The sequence below is a fragment of the Ammospiza caudacuta genome, chromosome 16, assembly GCF_027887145.1.
Source record: "Ammospiza caudacuta isolate bAmmCau1 chromosome 16, bAmmCau1.pri, whole genome shotgun sequence".
NCBI lineage: Eukaryota > Metazoa > Chordata > Aves > Passeriformes > Passerellidae > Ammospiza > Ammospiza caudacuta.
The window spans coordinates 14166577-14185762 of NC_080608.1; the positions used below are offsets into that span (position 1 = coordinate 14166577).

General features: G+C 47.5%; 2 protein-coding genes across 4 annotated transcripts in view; one reads left to right on the forward strand and one right to left on the reverse strand.

Annotated features, from left to right (window-relative positions):
• Window positions 1-2908: 2908 nt before the first annotated feature.
• On the forward strand, window positions 2909-11875 carry NIPAL4 (NIPA like domain containing 4). Of its 3 annotated transcripts, XM_058815633.1 has the most exons (8): window positions 2909-2970; window positions 4639-4887; window positions 6755-6811; window positions 7830-7920; window positions 9070-9230; window positions 9329-9912; window positions 10333-10377; window positions 11312-11875. In XM_058815633.1, the coding sequence occupies exons 1-7, from the start codon at window positions 2934-2936 to the stop codon at window positions 10342-10344; spliced, it is 1191 nt and encodes a 396-aa protein (XP_058671616.1). In that variant the 5' UTR covers window positions 2909-2933; the 3' UTR covers window positions 10345-10377; window positions 11312-11875. The 3 variants fall into 3 exon arrangements, with proteins under 3 accessions (XP_058671616.1, XP_058671615.1, XP_058671614.1); XM_058815632.1 differs by having other exon boundaries at window positions 10333-11875; XM_058815631.1 differs by lacking the exons at window positions 10333-10377; window positions 11312-11875 and having other exon boundaries at window positions 9329-9933.
• ADAM19 (ADAM metallopeptidase domain 19) overlaps window positions 11469-19186 on the reverse strand; it is a 32033-nt gene continuing 24315 nt past the window's right edge. Inside the window, exons 16-23 of the mRNA XM_058815601.1 lie at window positions 18582-18774; window positions 17964-18044; window positions 17347-17455; window positions 17113-17245; window positions 16828-16894; window positions 15995-16201; window positions 14508-14654; window positions 11469-13782 (exon numbers count right to left, since the gene is read on the reverse strand). Coding sequence (XP_058671584.1) covers window positions 13708-13782; window positions 14508-14654; window positions 15995-16201; window positions 16828-16894; window positions 17113-17245; window positions 17347-17455; window positions 17964-18044; window positions 18582-18774 — 1012 coding nt within the window. The 3' untranslated portion in view covers window positions 11469-13707. The remainder of the gene's footprint in view (window positions 13783-14507; window positions 14655-15994; window positions 16202-16827; window positions 16895-17112; window positions 17246-17346; window positions 17456-17963; window positions 18045-18581; window positions 18775-19186) is intronic.

Here is a 19186-nt window from a genome sequence, read left to right on the forward strand (position 1 = left end):
CACAGAAACCATGCCTAGCAGACATCCAAGGGCAAAAGTTTCCATCACCTGTTAGCAGGATACTTCCACCATTATTTTTAACAGAGGACAGTTGGTACTCAGTAGTTTTCCATCACTTTTTCCAGAACAAGAGATGAGCAGACAGGAGCAGAGGAAAGAACAGCCTTTTGATGTTGCTGGAGAGGTTATTTGCATGCAAAGCTGCCTTGTTCTGCCCCCCGGATTCCAGTCAAGGTTTTGGCCTGCAAACCAGTATTTCAGGAGGAACTGCATTGCTAAAAGATGAGCTGCTATGGAAGACTCCGTGATTTCTGATGAGTTATTTTTAAGGCAGCATCTGATGTGAGTATCAACCCGTGAGGTCATAGCTTGGAGCTAAATTCCCTTAATTACAGCCTTCCCATTAAAATTAGGACATGAAGCAATAAAAGAGGCATTGGCTGCATCCCTGCTTTATTGTTATCAGTCTCAACTTGCCCTTGACTAAGCACAGAAGGCTCCATGCCAACCCTACCTGGCTCTTTACTCCCATATTGCTGTACCCAGCCTTGCTAAATCCTTCAAATTCAGCTCCTGTGACTTCGTGATTCCACAGCCTGCACCCCCCGCAGTCCCTGTGCCAGGAATGAGGAAATACGTGACACACTTGGTTCCATGGCTGATTTCAAAATCTCACTGAAGCTTCTCCCCCCTCAGTGTTGGCCCCCAGGCATTCTCCCTCCCCAGTGTCTGATAGAGCCAGCTCACACTGCAGTGTCCCCTCCTTTTGGGGACATTTTGCTCATCATGTCTCTCTTCCCAGGACTTAGAATGGCTTCTCCTGGAGGTCTCATCCCTTGTCAAATCTGGCAGAAGTGGCCCATAGGCTCAAATTTATCTTTGGGGATGAAAAGGAATACATAAACATACATGTATGTGGTCACATCAGCCTTTCCATTTAGGAAATCAAGCTGACAGGACAAGGTAAAGATGTGGCCTGAAGTGCCTTTTTCTTTTGCCTGCACCATCCATGAAGCTGCACCATGACCAAAAGGATTATTTTAACCCCAGATCTTTTCCATAAAAATTTGCTGCCTCCTTCACACCCCTTTGTGCACAGTGAGCACAGATGTCAACAACACTCATCTGAAAAAGCTTGAAAATTATTTTGGACACGGTTTAACTGCCAATAACTACATCACAATTAGGCCTCCTTGGCTACGAGCAAGATCTCAGGGTGTTGGAAAAGGTCCAGCAAAGGGGAGAGCCCCAAGCACCAGAGTGAGCAGGCAGAGCAGCCTGTGAGGGGACAGGAACTCCCCCAGCCAGCACTGCAAACAGCAAATACTTGTCCCTCTTCACCATCACACTGGTTTTCTACCCAGCCCTTATTCACACATTGCATTAATAGCTCCTAACCAGCATCAGCCAGTAAATTTACACTGAGGCCAAATCCCACCATCATTATCCTGCCCAGGGTCTTGTCCCTTTTGGTTGCATAATAAATAACAGCAGCAGAGGTTGCTCCAGGAACACTGATAAATTAGCACAAGTTTCATTTCCTACTTCAAAACCTGCTGCCATGTGATTTGGATTGATTATCAAGTGCCCTGTCATAAAGGGGAGGACGTGGGATTTGGCTGGCACAGTCTCTCCCAGCCAGTGACCCACAGGACTGTGATGGATGAACAGACTTGATTAAAATCAAATGACTCACAAAGCACTTGAGCATTACATTTCTCTTTGCTGGAGAAAACAGTTGCTCAGAGATAGGATCAGGCACTGAATGAAGGCGTCATGAGGTATTAGCAATGCTGCAGCCTGATAGTCTAAGGGCAATTCCTGTAGTAACAGGCAATTTATTTTATGGAGGGGGAAAAAAAGGCAATTTTTCAGACATGTTCAATTCCTGCAAATCTTATATCTTTATATTGCCTTATGACAGGAACCCTTTCTACCTATAAATGTGGGTTTGCTGAAGCAAAGCTTTGTTTCACTATTGGTTTTATTTACCTCTGTTGACCTACAGCAGATCCTGGAAATGAAAGGACTTTTCTATCAGCAATAGGTTTCTGTGTACACACAGAGCACAAATGCAGGAAGGGAGGTCGGCAGAGGAGGGTGGGGATGAAGGCAGAACAAGGGAGGTCGCAGAGAGGGTGGGGATGAAGGCAAAACTGGTGTTCCACACACTCTGAACCATTCACACACCAGAATCAGCAAGGGAGGCTTCAGCTGCCCTGGGAGGTGGAGTTGATGGAGGTTCCTCTTCTCCAGTCTGAACAAACCAAGTGACCTCAGTTGCTCTTCACATGGCTTCTCCTCCAGACCCTTCACAATCTCCATGGCCCTCCTTTGGGTGTTCCCTAACAACTTTATATCCTTCCTATATTTTTCAGCCCAAAAGGCTGAAAAACACCTCTAAGCTCGAGTCCAACCTGACATTGCCACCAACATTTCTCTCCTTTACCTTTAATTTCTATTTCCACCACACATGTGTTCAACCCCCAGCTTTGCACATCCCCTGAGAGCACCTGGGCTCACTCACACACCTCCGAACCACCTCCTGCTGCCCCGGCGCCTTCTCCAGTCCCTGCAACGAGGAAAACACCTTCCAGAGGAGAAACCCAGCGGCAGGAGCCTGGTCCCGGCTCTGTGCCAAGGGACAGAACCTCGTGGAGGTGCCACCGTACCGACCGGGCAGGCGGGGACGGGGATGGGGACAAGGGCTGGGAGGAACTGGGAGGATGGGGACAAGGGCTGGGGATGCGGGGCTGGCCCAGGGGTCCGTGCAAGGTTCCCCAGGGCACTGTGAGCGCTCCCAGCGCAGCGAGGGGCCGGGCCGTGCCGGGCCGTGCCGTGCCGGGCGGGCCGGGGGAGGAGCGGGGCGGGCTCAGGTGTGCCCGGCCCTGCCCTCGGCCCGGGATGCGCTGGGCGGCCGGAGAACGAAGGCAATGGAGCCGCTGGAGACGAACAGCAGCTGCAGCAACGGTGGGTGCAGCCCCGGGGCAGCGGGACCGGCCCGGCTCGGCCCCGCTCGGAGCGCCGGGACCGGGCTGGGACAGGACCGGGCTGGGACAGGACCGGGCTGGGTCCGGCTCCGGGTCCGGGACAGCGCGGCCGCTCCGGCTCCGGGCCCGCCGCACCCCTCGGCCTCATCCCCCGGCTTTGGGGCTATGCTCTGCTTTGGGGGGTTCTTTCTTCTCTTTCTTTTCTTTCTTTCTTTTTCTCTCTTTCTCTTTTTTTTTTTTTTTTTTTTTTTTTTTTTTTTTTTTTTTTTTTTTGACATCTGTGTAGGAATGGGGAAACTCAAGCAGCCGGCACCACGCTCTGCCAGCTCTGAGTGCACGGAGAAGGCAGGAGTTGGGGTTCTTTTTTCCTTTAAGGATTACTTAATCCAGTCGATAATCACCTCTCATCCCGCTGCTTTATGCTTGTACCTTGTGGAGATTTTTACCCAGCCCAGGAGGCAAGTTCCCCCCCTTATTCCCCAGGAAATATTTCCACGATAAAAAATGTTTTTCCTAGTAGGAAAAAAAGTATTATTAGGGAACTCTTGGAAACTCATCTAGAAAGTCACTGCTATTTTTTCCTTTAGAAAAACGTTTATAGCCAGATCTAAAACCTCAGCTGTGTGTGCTGGGGCCAGGGATTGCAGCTACTTAAGATCTAAGCCAGGCTCCTGGTTCAGGAAAAATGTGGGGCCCATGCCCAGGCTCCTGACACTGCTGGGAGCAGTTTAGCCATTCCACACTCCTGCCTGCAGAGACACAAATACTTGCTCTATAATTCCTATGTGAGTTCAGGGGAAAAAAAAAAAAATTGAAGTATTTTACTACAAAGAGACTTTTGTACTCCACCTGGCTGCTCTGTTCCTCATGGTCACAGTCACACCGTCTTTACTACACTTGGAGTGAAGATTGCAATAGAAAGATGTGCTGGGTGTGGTAGGAGTGTCAGGGGAGGAAGAAACTCAGCAATTTCCCACCCCCACACACCAGCACACCTTGGCCAGAGCCACAGGGCTGCAGTGCTTTGGTGTTAACAGGAGAACACTGCCTGCTCTCATCCTTCCACACTGGCAGGAATTGCTTTACAAGCTTTACAAGCTCTCAGGGAACCTGCAAATAGGTAGAATACAACCATTGAGGAAATGAATTGTCCAAGATGAACCTGATGTCGTCTTATGACACAGCTCAGCACACAGAGTAGGAACAGATGCCCAGTTACAGTGTTGGCATCTCTCCACATTAAACCCAAAGTTAATACTGCAGATGAGCTGGCATGTGTGAGGATTAGTTGGCTGGAAAGTACCAAAGCCTTTGGATCAACAAGGTTAAGTGTTGATAAGGCCTGGTTCAATTCTATAACATTGGAATTTGGTGGAGAGACTCTGGCTTATATATTTGGAAATTCAAATTATTTTTAGAGGTCCTTGTAGACTCATCCAGTGTCAAAGAGAAGCTTGAACTGCAGGCCATAAATCTGTCAGACAACACCCTGCCATTTCATTTCCACGTGTGAGTAAAGAGGTGTCCTGAGCTTGGGGTGTTGTTAGGGTGACAGCATGGTGGCTGTGCAGGGGGACACCTGGATGAGCCTAGGGGAGGAGGGGCACTGTTGATAGTCATGTCAGTAATTTGCTGTTTTATCTCCAAGGGTCTCTGATCACCCTTTCGTGCCTTTCCCACCGGGCTGTGTGCCAAGTGATCAGCAGTGCTGTCCCAGCTGACTCCATCCTGGACAATGGCACTTCAGACAGCTCTTGGATAACTCGGCTGGAAAACAACTATGGATTCTACATTGGCCTGGGCTTGGCTGTCTTCTCCAGCTTCCTCATCGGGAGCAGCGTCATCCTCAAGAAAAAGGGGCTGCTAAGGCTGGTGGAGAAGGGAGGCACCAGGGCAGGTAAGGCTTCCATGGGGGCAGGAGGGACCACCTGTTCCTAGGACTACACACACACTCCAAATTTCAGCACTCATGAGGCAAGGGGACACCTCTGGGTACAGTCAGTCTTCCATCAGCAATGTAAATAGGAGCTTTTGTGGAGGCATCTTTGTGTGTGAGAGCCAGACAGCAGTGCTATGTGGGAGCTGAGGAGCTAACTTACAGCCCTGGTATTGGAAAGGAGTTAATTTACAGTCTGTGTATTGGAAAGGAACTAATTTATGGAGCCCTGCACTGGAGGAGCTTGGCTAAAAGCAGTGTTCTCCTGCCTGGCACCACAAACAGCAAGGGGCAGTCCTGTGAGATCAGAGGTGTCCCCATAGCAGAGCAGTCTGTGCCATCGCTCAGCCCAGGAGCAAGCAGAGTGCCAAAAGCTCTCTGAAAAGGGTCCCTTTGCACAAAGCTGCAGCTCACAGCCATGCCCCAGCCCAGAGCAGAGCAGCACAGCCCCGACCCCACTCTTGCTCTCAGTGAAGCACCAAAGGCAGCTTTGTCACCGAGACTCGGACGCAGCTCCGCGTGCTTGGGTTGCTTGGATTGCAGGAGTGTGTGAATGCAGGACAGACAGGCTCTGTGGGAGCTCTGTGGTTGCAGGAGGGATCCTTTGGAGCTCTGTTGCACAACAAGCTGCAGATAACTTTCCTCTAGCACCAGGCTCTCAGGGCGAGGCGAGTGTTTATGTGTACACACACACACACATGTATATGGTGGCGCAGCACTGCCTAGAGCAGAATTGCACTGTGGAATTGGACACATCCCATCAGCATTGCAAACATGCTCCAGCAGCAGGGTAAGTCCTACCTGGCAGCTGACCTACTTGCATAACTGCAAAACAGAGCAATGATAATTAAATTACTGCTGCTTCCCTGTTCTGGCCTAGGAACAGTTCTTAAATAATCTTTCAGATTAAATAAATATCACCATCCCCATTGTACTTTGTGCCCATATGGGGACACAGAGGCATGGAATGATGAAGTGACTGTCCAGAGACAGCCAGCAAAGCTACCAACAGCAGCTGAACCACCAGGCAGTCTCAGGTCCTTGTCCATCCTCTGTCACTGGGCTGAACACACAGCTTCTGAACACAGATGGGTTTGCTTTTTGACATTATACTTGCACAATGAAATATCAGTATTGCTTCAACTGTGGATGTCTCTCTCCTCCTTCCCTCCGTGTACTCTTCCCACAGCAGAGCCATGCAAGTAAAACAAGAGCAAGCCCCTCCCTGTTTTTCAGAATGTTTAACGTTCTGAAAGGAATTAGAGATTAATAACAGAAAATTGCAGCTGACAGAAAGAGTTCTTGGGAAAAACCCTGACCAAGCAAAAAGACCCTAAAACAAATAAACCAGCAATTTCTGAGGAATACCAGAGCATAACATTTGAACTTCATCATTTATGGAGTGGTTGAGGAACCAGAAGAGGCTGAACTCTAGCAAAAGATTTTTCCCTGTGTCCTGAAGTCTTCCTGTTCAACTCTCCATTGCCCTTTGCCCTGTAATCTCTCAGTCCTAGTGTGTCACCCCTGCTATGTGAGCACATCACTTTTCTCCCAGGCAGGTCAAACACTGCTGGTACTGACAGCTCCAGTTGGGTCAGATTTATCAAAACCATGGGCTCTCCCTGACCCAGCAAAACCAGGGTCACCATGTCAGCAGGCTCAAACTCCTTATGTCCAACAGCCTGTGGGTTAGAACCAGAATTGGATTAGCTCCAATTAGCTACGGTCCATTCTTCCCCTTGCAATTTATCCCTCTCCAAAGGGACAATCTCATCTCTTGCTCTGAAGGATATGGCTGTTAATTCCTGCATGTGCTTTTCTTCCCCAGGAGATGGAGGCCATGGCTACCTAAAAGACTGGCTCTGGTGGGCTGGCTTGTTAACCAGTAAGTTTGAGCTGTTTCCCTGGGTTTGCAGCTTTTCCAGGCTCTGTCCCTGTGAATGAGGTGTGGAACAAACTGAGCATGGTGATTAAAGCCTGTTTCCTTCCAAGTTTCCCCATCCTAAGCAGAGGTTCCTCAGGCAGAGGAGAGGCAGTGATCCCTGCAGGATCTCCCTCTCCATCCTCCTGCAGGACTGGCAGGACCTGCTGGCTCAGTTTTACCTGATCAAAAGCATGGTAAGCCCGGTTTTAATAGGGCAGCTGGCAGGTCTGCCTGTGTACCAGGCACAGGGCAAACAGCCTCCCCTGGGTGCCTGGGGGAGCAGGGCGCTGGAGTTTCCTGCTGCAGCACAGGGAGATAACAAAGAGGTGTTGCCAGCACCTCCTTCCTTGAAAAAACTTGTTTTCCCTTAAAATCTTTATTTCCTGCTTGTATCTCTTAAAATTGGACTCAAAGCTTTACAGTATCTCCTAAAATTGGACTCAAAGCTTTACAGTATATCCCAAAATTGGATTCAAGCCTTACAGTATCTCCTAAAATTGGACTCAAAGCTGCACAGAGAGCAGCAGATTTTACATGAGGCTGTTTCAGAGCCCTCTTTCCTGCCTCTCACCCTGGCAGCTGCAGCTCAAGGTGCCCCCACCTGGCTCTGCCCTCGCTGCTCAGGGACAGGGACAGCCAGAGGGGACACCACAGCCCCGAGGACAGATGTGGAGCTGTCCTTACCACCCCTCCCTTGTACCCCCACACAGCCTGGCTGGGCTGGGGGATTCCTGAGCCCTGACCTGGCCAAGCCCTGGCACCCCCAGCCCTTCCAATGGAGGGGTTCCCTTCCCCAGGGTGCCCCTTTTAATTTGAAATAGATTTTCACCCACTGCCTGGCCCTGTTTAGCATCAGCATTGAGCCCCCAGCATAAAACCCAGTCTCCAAGTGACATCTTGCTGGTTTGCAAACCCCCAAGGGAAAATGCAGAAAGTGCTCTGTAACTCACTGGTATTTATTTTTCTTGTGTTTGTTTAGTGGGTGGAGGGGAAGCTGCCAACTTTGCTGCCTATGCCTTTGCTCCTGCAACTATTGTCACGCCTCTGGGGGCTCTGAGCGTGCTCATAAGGTGATTTTTGTGTCTATAAATTGAAATTTGCTTTTTTTTTTCTTGTTTGTCATTTGACTAGTAAAAATAGACTTGAAGGGATACTAATGATTTATGATTTATTTTGCCCAAAGTAAAAAAAGTCTTAGTGTTTTCTAAAAAACACTTTAACACTTGTTGTCCTTTTGAGGGATCACTTGGGAACCATTGAATTAAGCAGCTTGCCCTTCTGGAAATGCTGGATGTGTAGAGCAACCGCATACACTGCAGGTTAAATTATTGCAAATATCTGCATTACTTCATTCCTTATTCCAGCTCTTTAACCACTCAGGATTGGTGGGGTTTTAATGTTTGTTTGTTTGGTTGGTTGGTTTTGTTTTTGCAATCAAGAGTACTAAACATTTAAAGGGGTCAAAAATACCAGACTTGTTTTCCAATTGCCTTTCACTTGCCTTTTATTTTATAATCTTTTAGGGTCCTCTCATGTTGCAGGGTTTTATATTTCTGGCTGTTCCCAAAAGGGCTGAAACCCTATTTAATTTCCTTATTTTTAAATAGGAAGTTCCACCAAAATACATTAAGCTACTTAAGGTTTTATAGAAAGACTGTAGTGTGAAATGCATAAGCAAACTGAGAGTTAGGACTGCTCTGGTGTCTTGCCCCAGATTTCTTTTGGACAACAACTAGATATTTTTGTAGATATATCTGTAGCCCCAGTATTTTCAGAGTTTCTCTGTTTCTCTTTCTAATGGCTCTCATAATTAAGTTAAAATTAACATAGCTTTTTTGTTCTTAGGTTCAGGTTTTTTCTCTGTTACACTTGCCCTTGAAGTAATTTTCTTGAACACTAAAAGCGTCATAATGTTAAGCAGCTCCTGAATAATTCTGCCAACCCTGAAAAAATATTTCTGAGGACGTGCTAAAACATTCAGCATTTTTGCACCTTGCTGACACAAGAGCTGTGATCTACAGGTCACACCTGCACCTCTGCAGGTTCAGCTGGGATTGTGTATTAACCCCCTGGAATCCAACTAATTTACACCAAAATAGTGTCCTTGTATCACATGGAAGCATTCTTAACTTTCCTGGAGCTGCTGCTCCTTCTTTGAAGGAGTGCAGAGCACCAGGTGATGTTTTTCTGTCCGGCTGATGTTCTTCTGTCCCATGCAGTGCCATTCTGTCCTCATATTTGCTTGGAGAACGGCTCAACCTGCTGGGAAAGCTGGGCTGCCTGCTGAGCCTGGTGGGCAGCACTGTGATGGTCATACACGCCCCAGAGGACGAGGAGGTCACCACTCTGGAGGAAATGACTTCCAAGCTGAAGGAGCCGGGTACGCAGCCAGCCGCGCTTTCCCTCTCGTGGCCGGGCAGTGCAAACCTCTCCCAATGCCCTCTGCTGGAGTTTTGAGTTATTCTCTCCCTCCTGCAGGTTTCCTGGCTTATGCTGCAATCCTCCTGGCTCTCTGCTTCCTCCTGATCTTCTACCTCGCCCCCCGTTACGGCCAGAGCAACATCCTCATCTACCTCGCCATCTGCTCCGTTATCGGCGCCTTCTCCGTGTCCTCCGTCAAGGGTTTGGGAATTGCCATCAAGGGCTTCTTTGCTGGCCAGCCTGTGCTGCAGAACCCACTGACCTGGATCCTGGTCATCACTCTGGTGGCATCTATCACCACGCAGATCAACTACCTCAACAAGTCTCTGGACATTTTCAACACCTCTTTGGTGTTCCCCATCTACTATGTGCTGTTCACCACCATCGTCATCACCACTTCCATCATCCTCTTTAAGGAGTGGGTCACCATGACTGTGGTTGACATCATTGGGACAGTCTGTGGCTTCCTCACCATCATTTTGGGGGTGTTTTTACTCCATGCTTTCAAAGACATGGACGTCAGTTTTGGGAATTTACCCCAAGTCCTTCAGAACGAAGAGCCAGCACCGGTCACCAGAGATGACAAGAACATCCTGATAGAGGTGGACAACTCCAGCATTGCCCCAGAGGACAAACCCAAAGTATTCATGCTCTACACTTAGGGGGTTACATGCAGGGGACTGGAGGTTGGGTGATGTCAATATTCCAGGTGCCAGGGGAAAAATTCAAAAAGGAAAAGCAGAAAATAAAACAAACAGTGCTTTTCCAAAGTCAAATCTTTCTCCAGGCTTTTGGATGGGATCTCTGTCATGGTGTGGCAGCAAGGGGAGCGTTTAATCCTCCCTGGGCCCTAATACATGCAGCCACTGGAAACAAAAATCCTCTTGAAATATGATAGTGCTGTAACAAAGCTCCTCTCTGAGGCCCCTTCCCTCTCTTATTCTTGGCAGGGCTGATGTTTACCCTTCTCTCCTTTCCCCGGGTGGCCATTGATGTCTTTGTTTCCAGGCCTTGATGGATCATTGATTAGTGCTTTTTGTCTTTTTTTGTTTCCTTTCTAGGCACTTGCATGAACTCTAAAATCCACACCAGCGTCTGGAGAGGAGGTGAGAGACAAGGACTGATCAGTGCTGCTCAGACTCTGCTCATCCATGTTTAATCACCTGCTCTGCAAATAGGGGGACAAGAATATTGGTGAATATGGGCAAAACATGGTGAATTTTGCAAAAGCTGCTCACTCAGGCTCAGGGACACTCAAGCCATGAAGTGTTTTTGCAGAGAGATGTTTTTCAGCTTTTGGTTTTTTTGCGAGGTGCAGGAGTTTCCCTGAAGAAGTGTTAATTATTTTTATTTGTTTGGGTTTGTTTTTTTTTTTTTTCCCAGAGCAGCTCTGGTGTCCAGGCCTTGGTGAAGTAGCTGGGACTGACCCAGACCCCACCTGAGGAAGGGCAATCCCTGCTCAGGCTGGGGAGCTCTGGCAGGGTTAAATCCCATGTCAAGAGAAACTCTACCACCGACTCCAAGACTTCTTGTGACAATTTTTTCAGTCTGAAAGACCAAGTGGCTGTAAATCAAAGTATTTTTTCCCTCAGGAAATATCTTGACCTTGGAAAACCCCCCAAATTCTTTGAGCCCCATGAGGTGTCCTGCTGTCCTCTGAGATGCTCACCTGATTATACCTGGGTGTGAACATCACTGAGTAAATATATTGTGGGGCTTTGGGAGAGAATATGATCCAATCTCCTATTTTAATAACATTTCAGTGCTATCTTTTTGGAATGTGGAAAGGGAAATAAAGGGTTTTTTTCAAAATAAAAGAAAAGTTGCAGGTCTATCTGAAAGTTTTTCATTATTTCATGTTACTAGTGTAGCCCTAAAGGATAAAGAGGCTGAGGGACAGCTGAGAACAACAGAAAAAGCATCTGGAGCAGAGTAAAACTGCAGCGACCTCCTTTGGTCGCAGAAAATAATCAAAGTCACTCACTCCAGCTTTGGTTTTGGCATCCTAATCAGTGTGATGCTTGGTGCGTTTTATTTTAGAAAATGGCTGTAAATGGGACTCATCTGTCTTCACTCCAGAAGTGCATTTCATTAAAGCAATCCTGCCATCCCTGGAGAAATGCCATGTAGAAAATGAAGATTTGAACTGAGGTAATGAAATAATAGACAGTGAAAGAGTATTTGTTAATGACAACCAACAAATTTTATTAAAACTAGGCAAAAGGCACAATGAATTGCATTCTTCAAGTATTTGCATAGATGCATAGAGAGCATTGTTGTAAACCATTAACATGTGGACATAGGAGAAAGTGAGATGTATTTGTTATAAGTTCTCCCAAGTAATATTATCTTTCAAAAAATCAGGTTTTACCATCTCTAAATCCTCCTGCAGTTCCCCTGGTCTCAATCACTCAACTTGCACACATGAAAATTTAATAGGACTTAAAACTGCCTTTTGGAGATTTTTGTGATATTCCAGCAATAAAGTTTTCTATTAGAGTTTGGGCATGTCCAGTTGTTCTCTGAGCATTGTGTGTCTGGGGGCATTTTTTGAAACCTTGAACCCATGCTCACATGAAAAGCAGTGAAAATAATTTTTGTGATTTTTAGTGGCCATTTGCTGAAGATCAGGGGTTGGAGCAGGAGTGCTGCTGCCCTCAGTGAGGGCTCAGCTGTGAGATCAAGTTCTTGTGGTTGAATCAACAATTACAGTGTTTGTACAGCCCTGCTGCACTGTGAGCAGCCAAACCTGCCATTACATACCAAGAAACAAGTTTGGGGGTTGTTTGAATACACATTTTTATATGTAATATCATATACCCCAACTATTGAAAAAAACAAAGATTGGAGAGCTGTTGTCTTTTACTTGCCCTCTCTTATTTCAGAAGGAGGTTTTTGAGATTTGTTTGTTTTCCAGGCACATAAAAGGTAAGAAAAGGTCTAAAATTGGTAAGATGAGGAATAATCTGTGAGAATTTCAAGACACACCATGTGAACTGTTTCCTTGTGGAGAAAGAGGTAGTAAAGTTGTGAAAACTAATGTGACTTAAGTCATCCTACACATACACTACTACATATAACTACAAATTTAATGACTTCTTGGGGTTTATCTGGGATTTCTTTAATGAGTAGCTCTTAGGGAAAGAGAACCAGCAAACAAGACTCATTTTCTTTATGCCAATAATGCAGTTTCTCACATGTGGAGCAGCAGTCATGCTCTTTGAGGATTTGTCCCTAATAAATCAGACACAAGAGGACTGTTGTAACTGCAACTCCAGATTTCCCTGTGTTCTCCTAGGAAATAATTTCAAGGAAAAAAAAATCTGGCACAACAGAAGGTCTTATTTTAAAATCCTGAGGAAAAAAAATTCCAAAAAACACATACAAAAGCCAAACTATTATGAGAAGAAAAAAACTAAATTCATAAGGGAGGGTCCTCAGGGTCAGAACCATCAGCTGCTTAAAGTGCATACAGGCAGCCCTCTCCATCCATGGCCTGGAGGAAAAGCCTGGAGCAAGAGAGCTGCCCTACAAAAGCACCATGTGTTGTGTTAATAGTTCAGCTGCTTCACCACCTGGGCATTCTCCAGGTAGGTTTCTCAGTGGTTTGGGGAGCAGACAGCCCATGCTGAGTTACAGCTCAGTGCAGAAACATCTCCTGCTGCCGGTACCGCACGCTGCACAGGGGCCTCAGCACTGCCCTCTGCTCTGCACCTGGGCCAGAGGGGCCCTGTCGTACCTTCAGTGTGTCCTAATGACCTGGATGGAGCTCACGGGCCCTGCTGGGGCTGGTTTTGGGATCTACAGCACCAAGGCAAGACAAGCGAGTGGTTGCAATGTTCCTGCTGAAGAGTGTTACATGGGGAAAATAATGAAATAAAAAATAATCCCCTCTGCTGAAGCTGACCAAAATCCACAGTGGCCCCACAAATTATAGTTCCACAGTTGGCTCCCTGTTGGGGCCCCACTTGCCACCCCCTGTAAACAGAGAATAAACTGAAGAATGTTATCACCAGCTGCTCTCCCCAGAGGCAGTGGGTTCTGTATAGCACCAATATGCTCCTGCAGCTGCCTGGGGGGGCTGAGGAAGCCAACAGGGCCCACATGAAAGCCCATCAAGGCCAGCACCTGCACTCACAGCTTGTTCTCCCTGGTAATACTTAAATAACTGATTAAAAACACGTGGAAAGCCCCATCACCTCATCCCTGCAGTGGATATTGCACAACAATATTTAAATACCGTACAAACAAGCCATCCCTAATGGAAAAGGCAGAGAGGGCCCAGCTGAGCCTGGCGTGTACCTGGGGCACCCCTGCCATGCCTGGTGAGTCACAGAGGGAGCAGGGCTGGGGCAGGAGGAGGGGAACTGAGGCACTGTCTGTGGCAGTGAAGGCGTGAGAGTGTTTTTGGTGATGAAGGCCAGGAACAGGCTGCCTCAGGAATGCCCACGGGAGCCTGGCTGTCCCACGTGCAAGTTGTTCACTGCTCCAGCTCTCCAGGCACCAGCACCCTGGGTGAGATGGAAAAAGGGGGAAAGAAGAGGAGTGAGCACTGATGGAAGAACAGCACCATCCTCACCCTCTCCTGGAGCTGTGTGAATGATGGATTCACAACCCAGTGCATCACATGGGAATGCATCTCCCACAAGGAGGTTCCTGCAGTTTTCTCCATTTTCCACAGCTGGCCTCCAGTATATTGCAAGCTGGAGACACATAACTGTGCTGTGTGGAGTGGAGATGTTTTGTGTTTGCAGAGCACTGAACTCAGTGCCTAGAAGTCCCTTATTAAGTCCTGTATTCAGGATGATTTTTGTGAAACACCCCCTGCAGAGAATGCATCTCCTTAGCCACAGCTAGAGAAGCTGAAAAGAAATTTTTGTTCTTTACTGGGATCTTCAAGTCTTGTGTGAATCCTCATGTTTTGCTGCTTTTCACTAACACTTCTGGGTCCCATAGCCCTTGACCCCATTGCTCTGCCCCACTCACACAAATGCTTTGCCTGAGGAAGTGTTCAGGGCTGTGGAGGAAGGAAGTCACTGTTTTGCTCAACTCCCTGAATTCTTAATATGAAACAGGTAAAACCAGAGATCCCTGCAATAAAGGTGACCAACCCACAGCCCCTCTGTCCGACCCCCTGGGCTGTGCACTGAGGTGTTCTGCTGATATTCCCTTCAGTGTTTTAATTGCCCAGGGTGAATTCCAGGTGGTGCTTCCCACCACTCCTCCCAGTGCCTACCTGTGCCACAGGCTGGAGGTGCCCAGGGGCTCTGCTGTGCCCAGGGGGCAGTGGCACAGCAGGGCTGCTCCCCTGCCAGCCTCTGGACCGGGATGGGATGGGGTTTGCTGGCAGAGCTCTCTGGGGTGGCCGCGGCCTTGAAATATCCTACAGAAGAAAGAAATAGTTTTGAATTTAAGCCTTAAGTTTTGGAAGTAATAGGTAACCTGTGATCCAGAGCCTTTTTAATTAGCCACATTAACTGATGCACTTCATGGCTGGAAGCAAGTTCCACACACATACACTCACCGTTTGTTTGCCCATACAATGCCTGTAAACATTATATATGTGCATGTTCTTGTGCCCATACAAACACACAGACACCCACAAGCAGTTATTGTTTGTTTGTGCACACAGCTGTCCCTCATAGGATGCTCAGAGCATTATATTTTCCATTCATCTAATGAATTTCAGTGGAAAGCATGTCCCAGGGGGAGAAGTTACCCCCACAAGAGCCAATTGCCTGTTGTTGCTCAGGGTCTGTGCTAAGCTGCTGCCTTACAGGTGTTGATTTAACAAACACAGCTGCACTCATGACTTGGAGGGCACCCAAAACCCCTGCAGTCTCCTCAGACTATGCATAAATGCAATGCTTGATGGCTTGGGGATCTATTGCTCTCCAAGGGACTTGCCCTGTGACTCCAGGAAGGACAAGGCAGACTAAATTCCACTGACTGCCAGGTCTGAAGAGCTCCTATAGGAATAGCAAGAGAGCAAATCTGGCAGATGCTGCAAACATCCAGGAAGGCCAATGCAACTAGCAAAAAGTGACACTAATTATTTCCCCTTTGTCTTCCCCAGTTCGTGGCTCTCCACTAACCCAGAAACACCAAGGTTTCTTGTGGAAATCCTATGAAAAGTGTTCCATCCCATAAGACTGACTGAGATAAAGAGACTGGATGTGTTGGGAGGGAACACAAAGGAGATCAGGGGGAACTTGTCAACAAGCAGTTAGGAAGGATACCTATTCCTTACTGACAGCACTCAGCTTCCTGCTTTTGTTTTAGTTTTCTTTCCTGCTGAAGTGCCGGCTGTTCACAGGAACAATGCACTAGAAACAAACCCCATTCCCTAAGATTTTGCTCCATAGGGTTTGTTTTCCTCTATGTCCTTCAGACAGAGACTGCATGGGAACCAGCCTCTTGCTACTTTTGCTTCTTTGGGGGCCCCAATATAATAATATTATTTTGCAAAATGGATTGAAGTCAGTCTGAGTGATTTACCATCTTTCCAATAAGAATGTGGGGTCCATAGTAAGTTTAGAACAGAGCTGCCAGCAAAAGAAATAAATATTCCCTTTTAACCTTCAAAATGACCTCGTGGACAGGAAGCTCACATAAGATGGGGTCAGTTTGGGTCAGGACTAACAGTTCCCCCAGGGTGAGAGGCCTCACCAGAACAAGCCTGCCATCAAACAGCACCTACAGGGCAGCAGCACGAATCCATACCTGAGAGGCTGGGGGTTTGGGAGCAGGAGGAGCTGGCCTGCTTGGGGGTGTCCTGCGGGGAATGTCCTTGGGAAGCTCTGGTATCACAGGCTGCCCTCCACTGCAGCTCGCACTGCCAGGGAAGGGGGGTGGCTGCTGCCTGCTCATCTGGAGCCCCAGAGCCTGCTGAGAAGGAGGCTTGGGTGGGATTTCAGGGAAGCCAATCACCTGTGCAGAAAAAACACAAATCCTCATGCATTTCCACTTCAAACCACCCTTTGTACTTACTGCGACACTTCTGAGGATCTATGTGAGGTCTCTGAGCCACAAGAGTGGAAAATATTGCCTGCAACACCAGAATGTGTGTGTGTGTAAAATCAGTCTGTGTGTGTGTGTGCAACACCAGTATGTGTGTGTGTGTGTGTAACACCAGTATATGTGTGTGTGTGTCTGTGTCTGTGTCTGGTAGGTGCTGGTTAGATGGACTGGGACAACTTAGGACCATGATGCAGAAATGGATATCAAGAGAACAGAATAACCCAGGCATCAGTGTGACACTTGCAAATAAAGCCAGGGTTTGCCATTTCTCCAGTTTTGAGATGGGGGATGTGACAACAGAGGATCTAGCAGGAGAGACAAGCAGCCCCACAAGCCTGGTGAAATCCCAGCTCCTGCCTTTGAGGAAATCACCAGGAGCAGGTGCTACACAGCTACCACTGACTTTCAGCCAGGGGTGATGTCTGTTTCCTTTTCCCATCCTTTGATAAAACCACTCCCTAATTCCAGGGAAACCCCATCCCACACCTTGGGGCAGCTGCATCTCTGCCCTGCAGGTGGAAGGACCTTGCCCCTACCTTCCTCTGCTGCTGGGGGGTTCTCAGCTTGAAGGCAGGGTTGGCATGTCCAGTTCCAGAGGTGTCACTGACAAAGAGAGAAAGAAAAAGAAGGGTGTTAATGTCTTGATATGTTTTCTCCTTTGTTTTCCTATATTTACTATTTTATCTTTACTGGAGTGAAAAAATGAGAAGCCAATAGTGACTATACCAATAAATCAATTTAGTGACATTCCTCACAGCATTTGCAATTCTGTCCTGGCAGGAGGGAGGACAAGGAGACAAGGCACAGCACTGACAGCTTACCTGAACTGAGGTGCCTTCTTTAGAGAACAGATGGCAAATTTATTCCAGCACTTCAGATAATAGAATAAAAAGATTCCTGTGAGGAGGAGAATGGGAGCCAGGATTGCCAGAGCTATCACAACTGCTGAAGGGCCTGAGGACAAGAAAGTGGAGTTTGTTAAATGGAAAACTCTCTGCTCCCAACCAGCTCAAGTCCTTCTGAAGGGGCCCCATAGCAGGGCTGGTCCCTCTCACCTTCAGGCAGAGGGGGACCACTGTCCAAGCTGCCTCCTGTCCCCTCCTTGTTGCAGAACGGGGGGGCCCAGCCCTGGTCACAGTGGCAGTTCTTGTTGTTGTTGCACACCTGGAGTGGGGAGATTCAGAGATTCAAGTGGAAGCCACTAAGAAACCTGCAAGTGAAAACAAACTAAGCCCTTGCTGAATTAAACACTACAGGAGACACTCCAATGGGAGCCGAGTGCCTGGAAACTCTTTTCTTCGGGGAGTGGAAGCAATTTGGGATAAACTACCCTAAATGTTACTTTTTGTTATGCTCTTTCTTTAGTATTTGTAATACTTTTTATTCAATCTAAATTGGGCCCAAGATATTTTTCTTTAAGATTATTCCTTGTTTTTTTATTTATTGCAATTCATAAAATTCCAACAGACCTCCTTAAATCCTATGTCAAAGGGACTTTCATGAACGAGAAAATGCATCAAGCAGGAGAGAAATATTCAAATTGAGAGCCAAGAAGCCAAAGTCCAGAGCAAACCTAAGGAAGGTACCAGAACTGAGCTGGACAAGCAGCCACAGAAGAATAGAAATCCATCCTGCTTCAGCCTGGAATGGAGATGAAAAAGAAGACACTTACTCCATGCCCATGGCACTTCTTGCTACAGCTCTCAGATTCAAAGATGATGGACATGTTCTGGCAGCGCCCCTCAAAGCAAACCTGCACAGAAAGCATCCAAAAACTCAGTGTTAGCTCTCTGGGCTATCTACCGTGTCACTGCCTTGTGCTATTGTGTGACTTGGAAATACAACTAATTAACTCCCTGGGCAGAATAACAGGAAATGAATTAACCTGGTTCCCAAGCAAACTGGGGACTAAATCCCAGTCCAAGGGAATCAGAGAGAAGTGGGAGCTCAGCTTGCCACAGCCTGGCCAGGCCCATGTGGCAAGTCCCTGAAGGAGCTCTCACATCTTTGGTTCCAACTGTGTCTCATCTTTTAAGCAAGGCAACTTCAACCAATTAGCAAATCCCAGATTTAGCACTGGCCCTGAACTTCATCTGGCAGAGACATAAAGCCTTTGGTGTGTGTCCTTCTCCAAAACCTCTAAGGAATTATTTTTCTAACAAACACAGAAACCTCCTAGAAGAGCACTGGACATAAAAAATTAATAGCCTGACAACCACAAAGCACATTCTGGGTGGAAAAGTGATACTCTGAGCCTTCCCCAAGCCACTCCAGGCAGGACTGTACCTACATGATGGCTCCCACACTTTGTTCCTGTCAACACCAGGCCGGGGTCCAGCATCTCCTTCTCCTCGCTGTCGGATGTGTACACGTGGGTGCCCCGGCAGCGCTGCCTGTTCACAGTGGTGTCTATGGCCACTGCATTGGGCTGCAGGGGCTTGAAAGCTGAGCTCTGGCACTGGATCTTCCCACATTTAGCATCTCTGATGTCAAAGGAAAGGCTAAAGTGGTTATTCCTGGCTTGCAGAATGTTTGCAGACATGAGCTCTAACTGTAAATTAAAGCAGCAGTGCTGAGTCATTGTTAAATGAGGGATTCAGCTGCACCCCAGAAAAGAGGGTTCAGAGCAAACACAGCATCCAGCCTAATCCCTGGAGGAAGGGTTTGCTCCAAGAGCTCTGTCAGGATTTCTTTTAGAGCCAATGGAGAGAAATATCAGTGATGAGATCATGCACCTCCCCAAGAATTATCTGATGGATGCTGATGGTACCACCCCACAGTCCCCATGGGTGGGGGACGTCGCCACGGATGGCTCAACAAAATCAGAATTAGGACTAAGAAATTTTGACTCAGTTAGAAAGCTACATTTATCTTAAGGATTAAAAAATCCCCCCT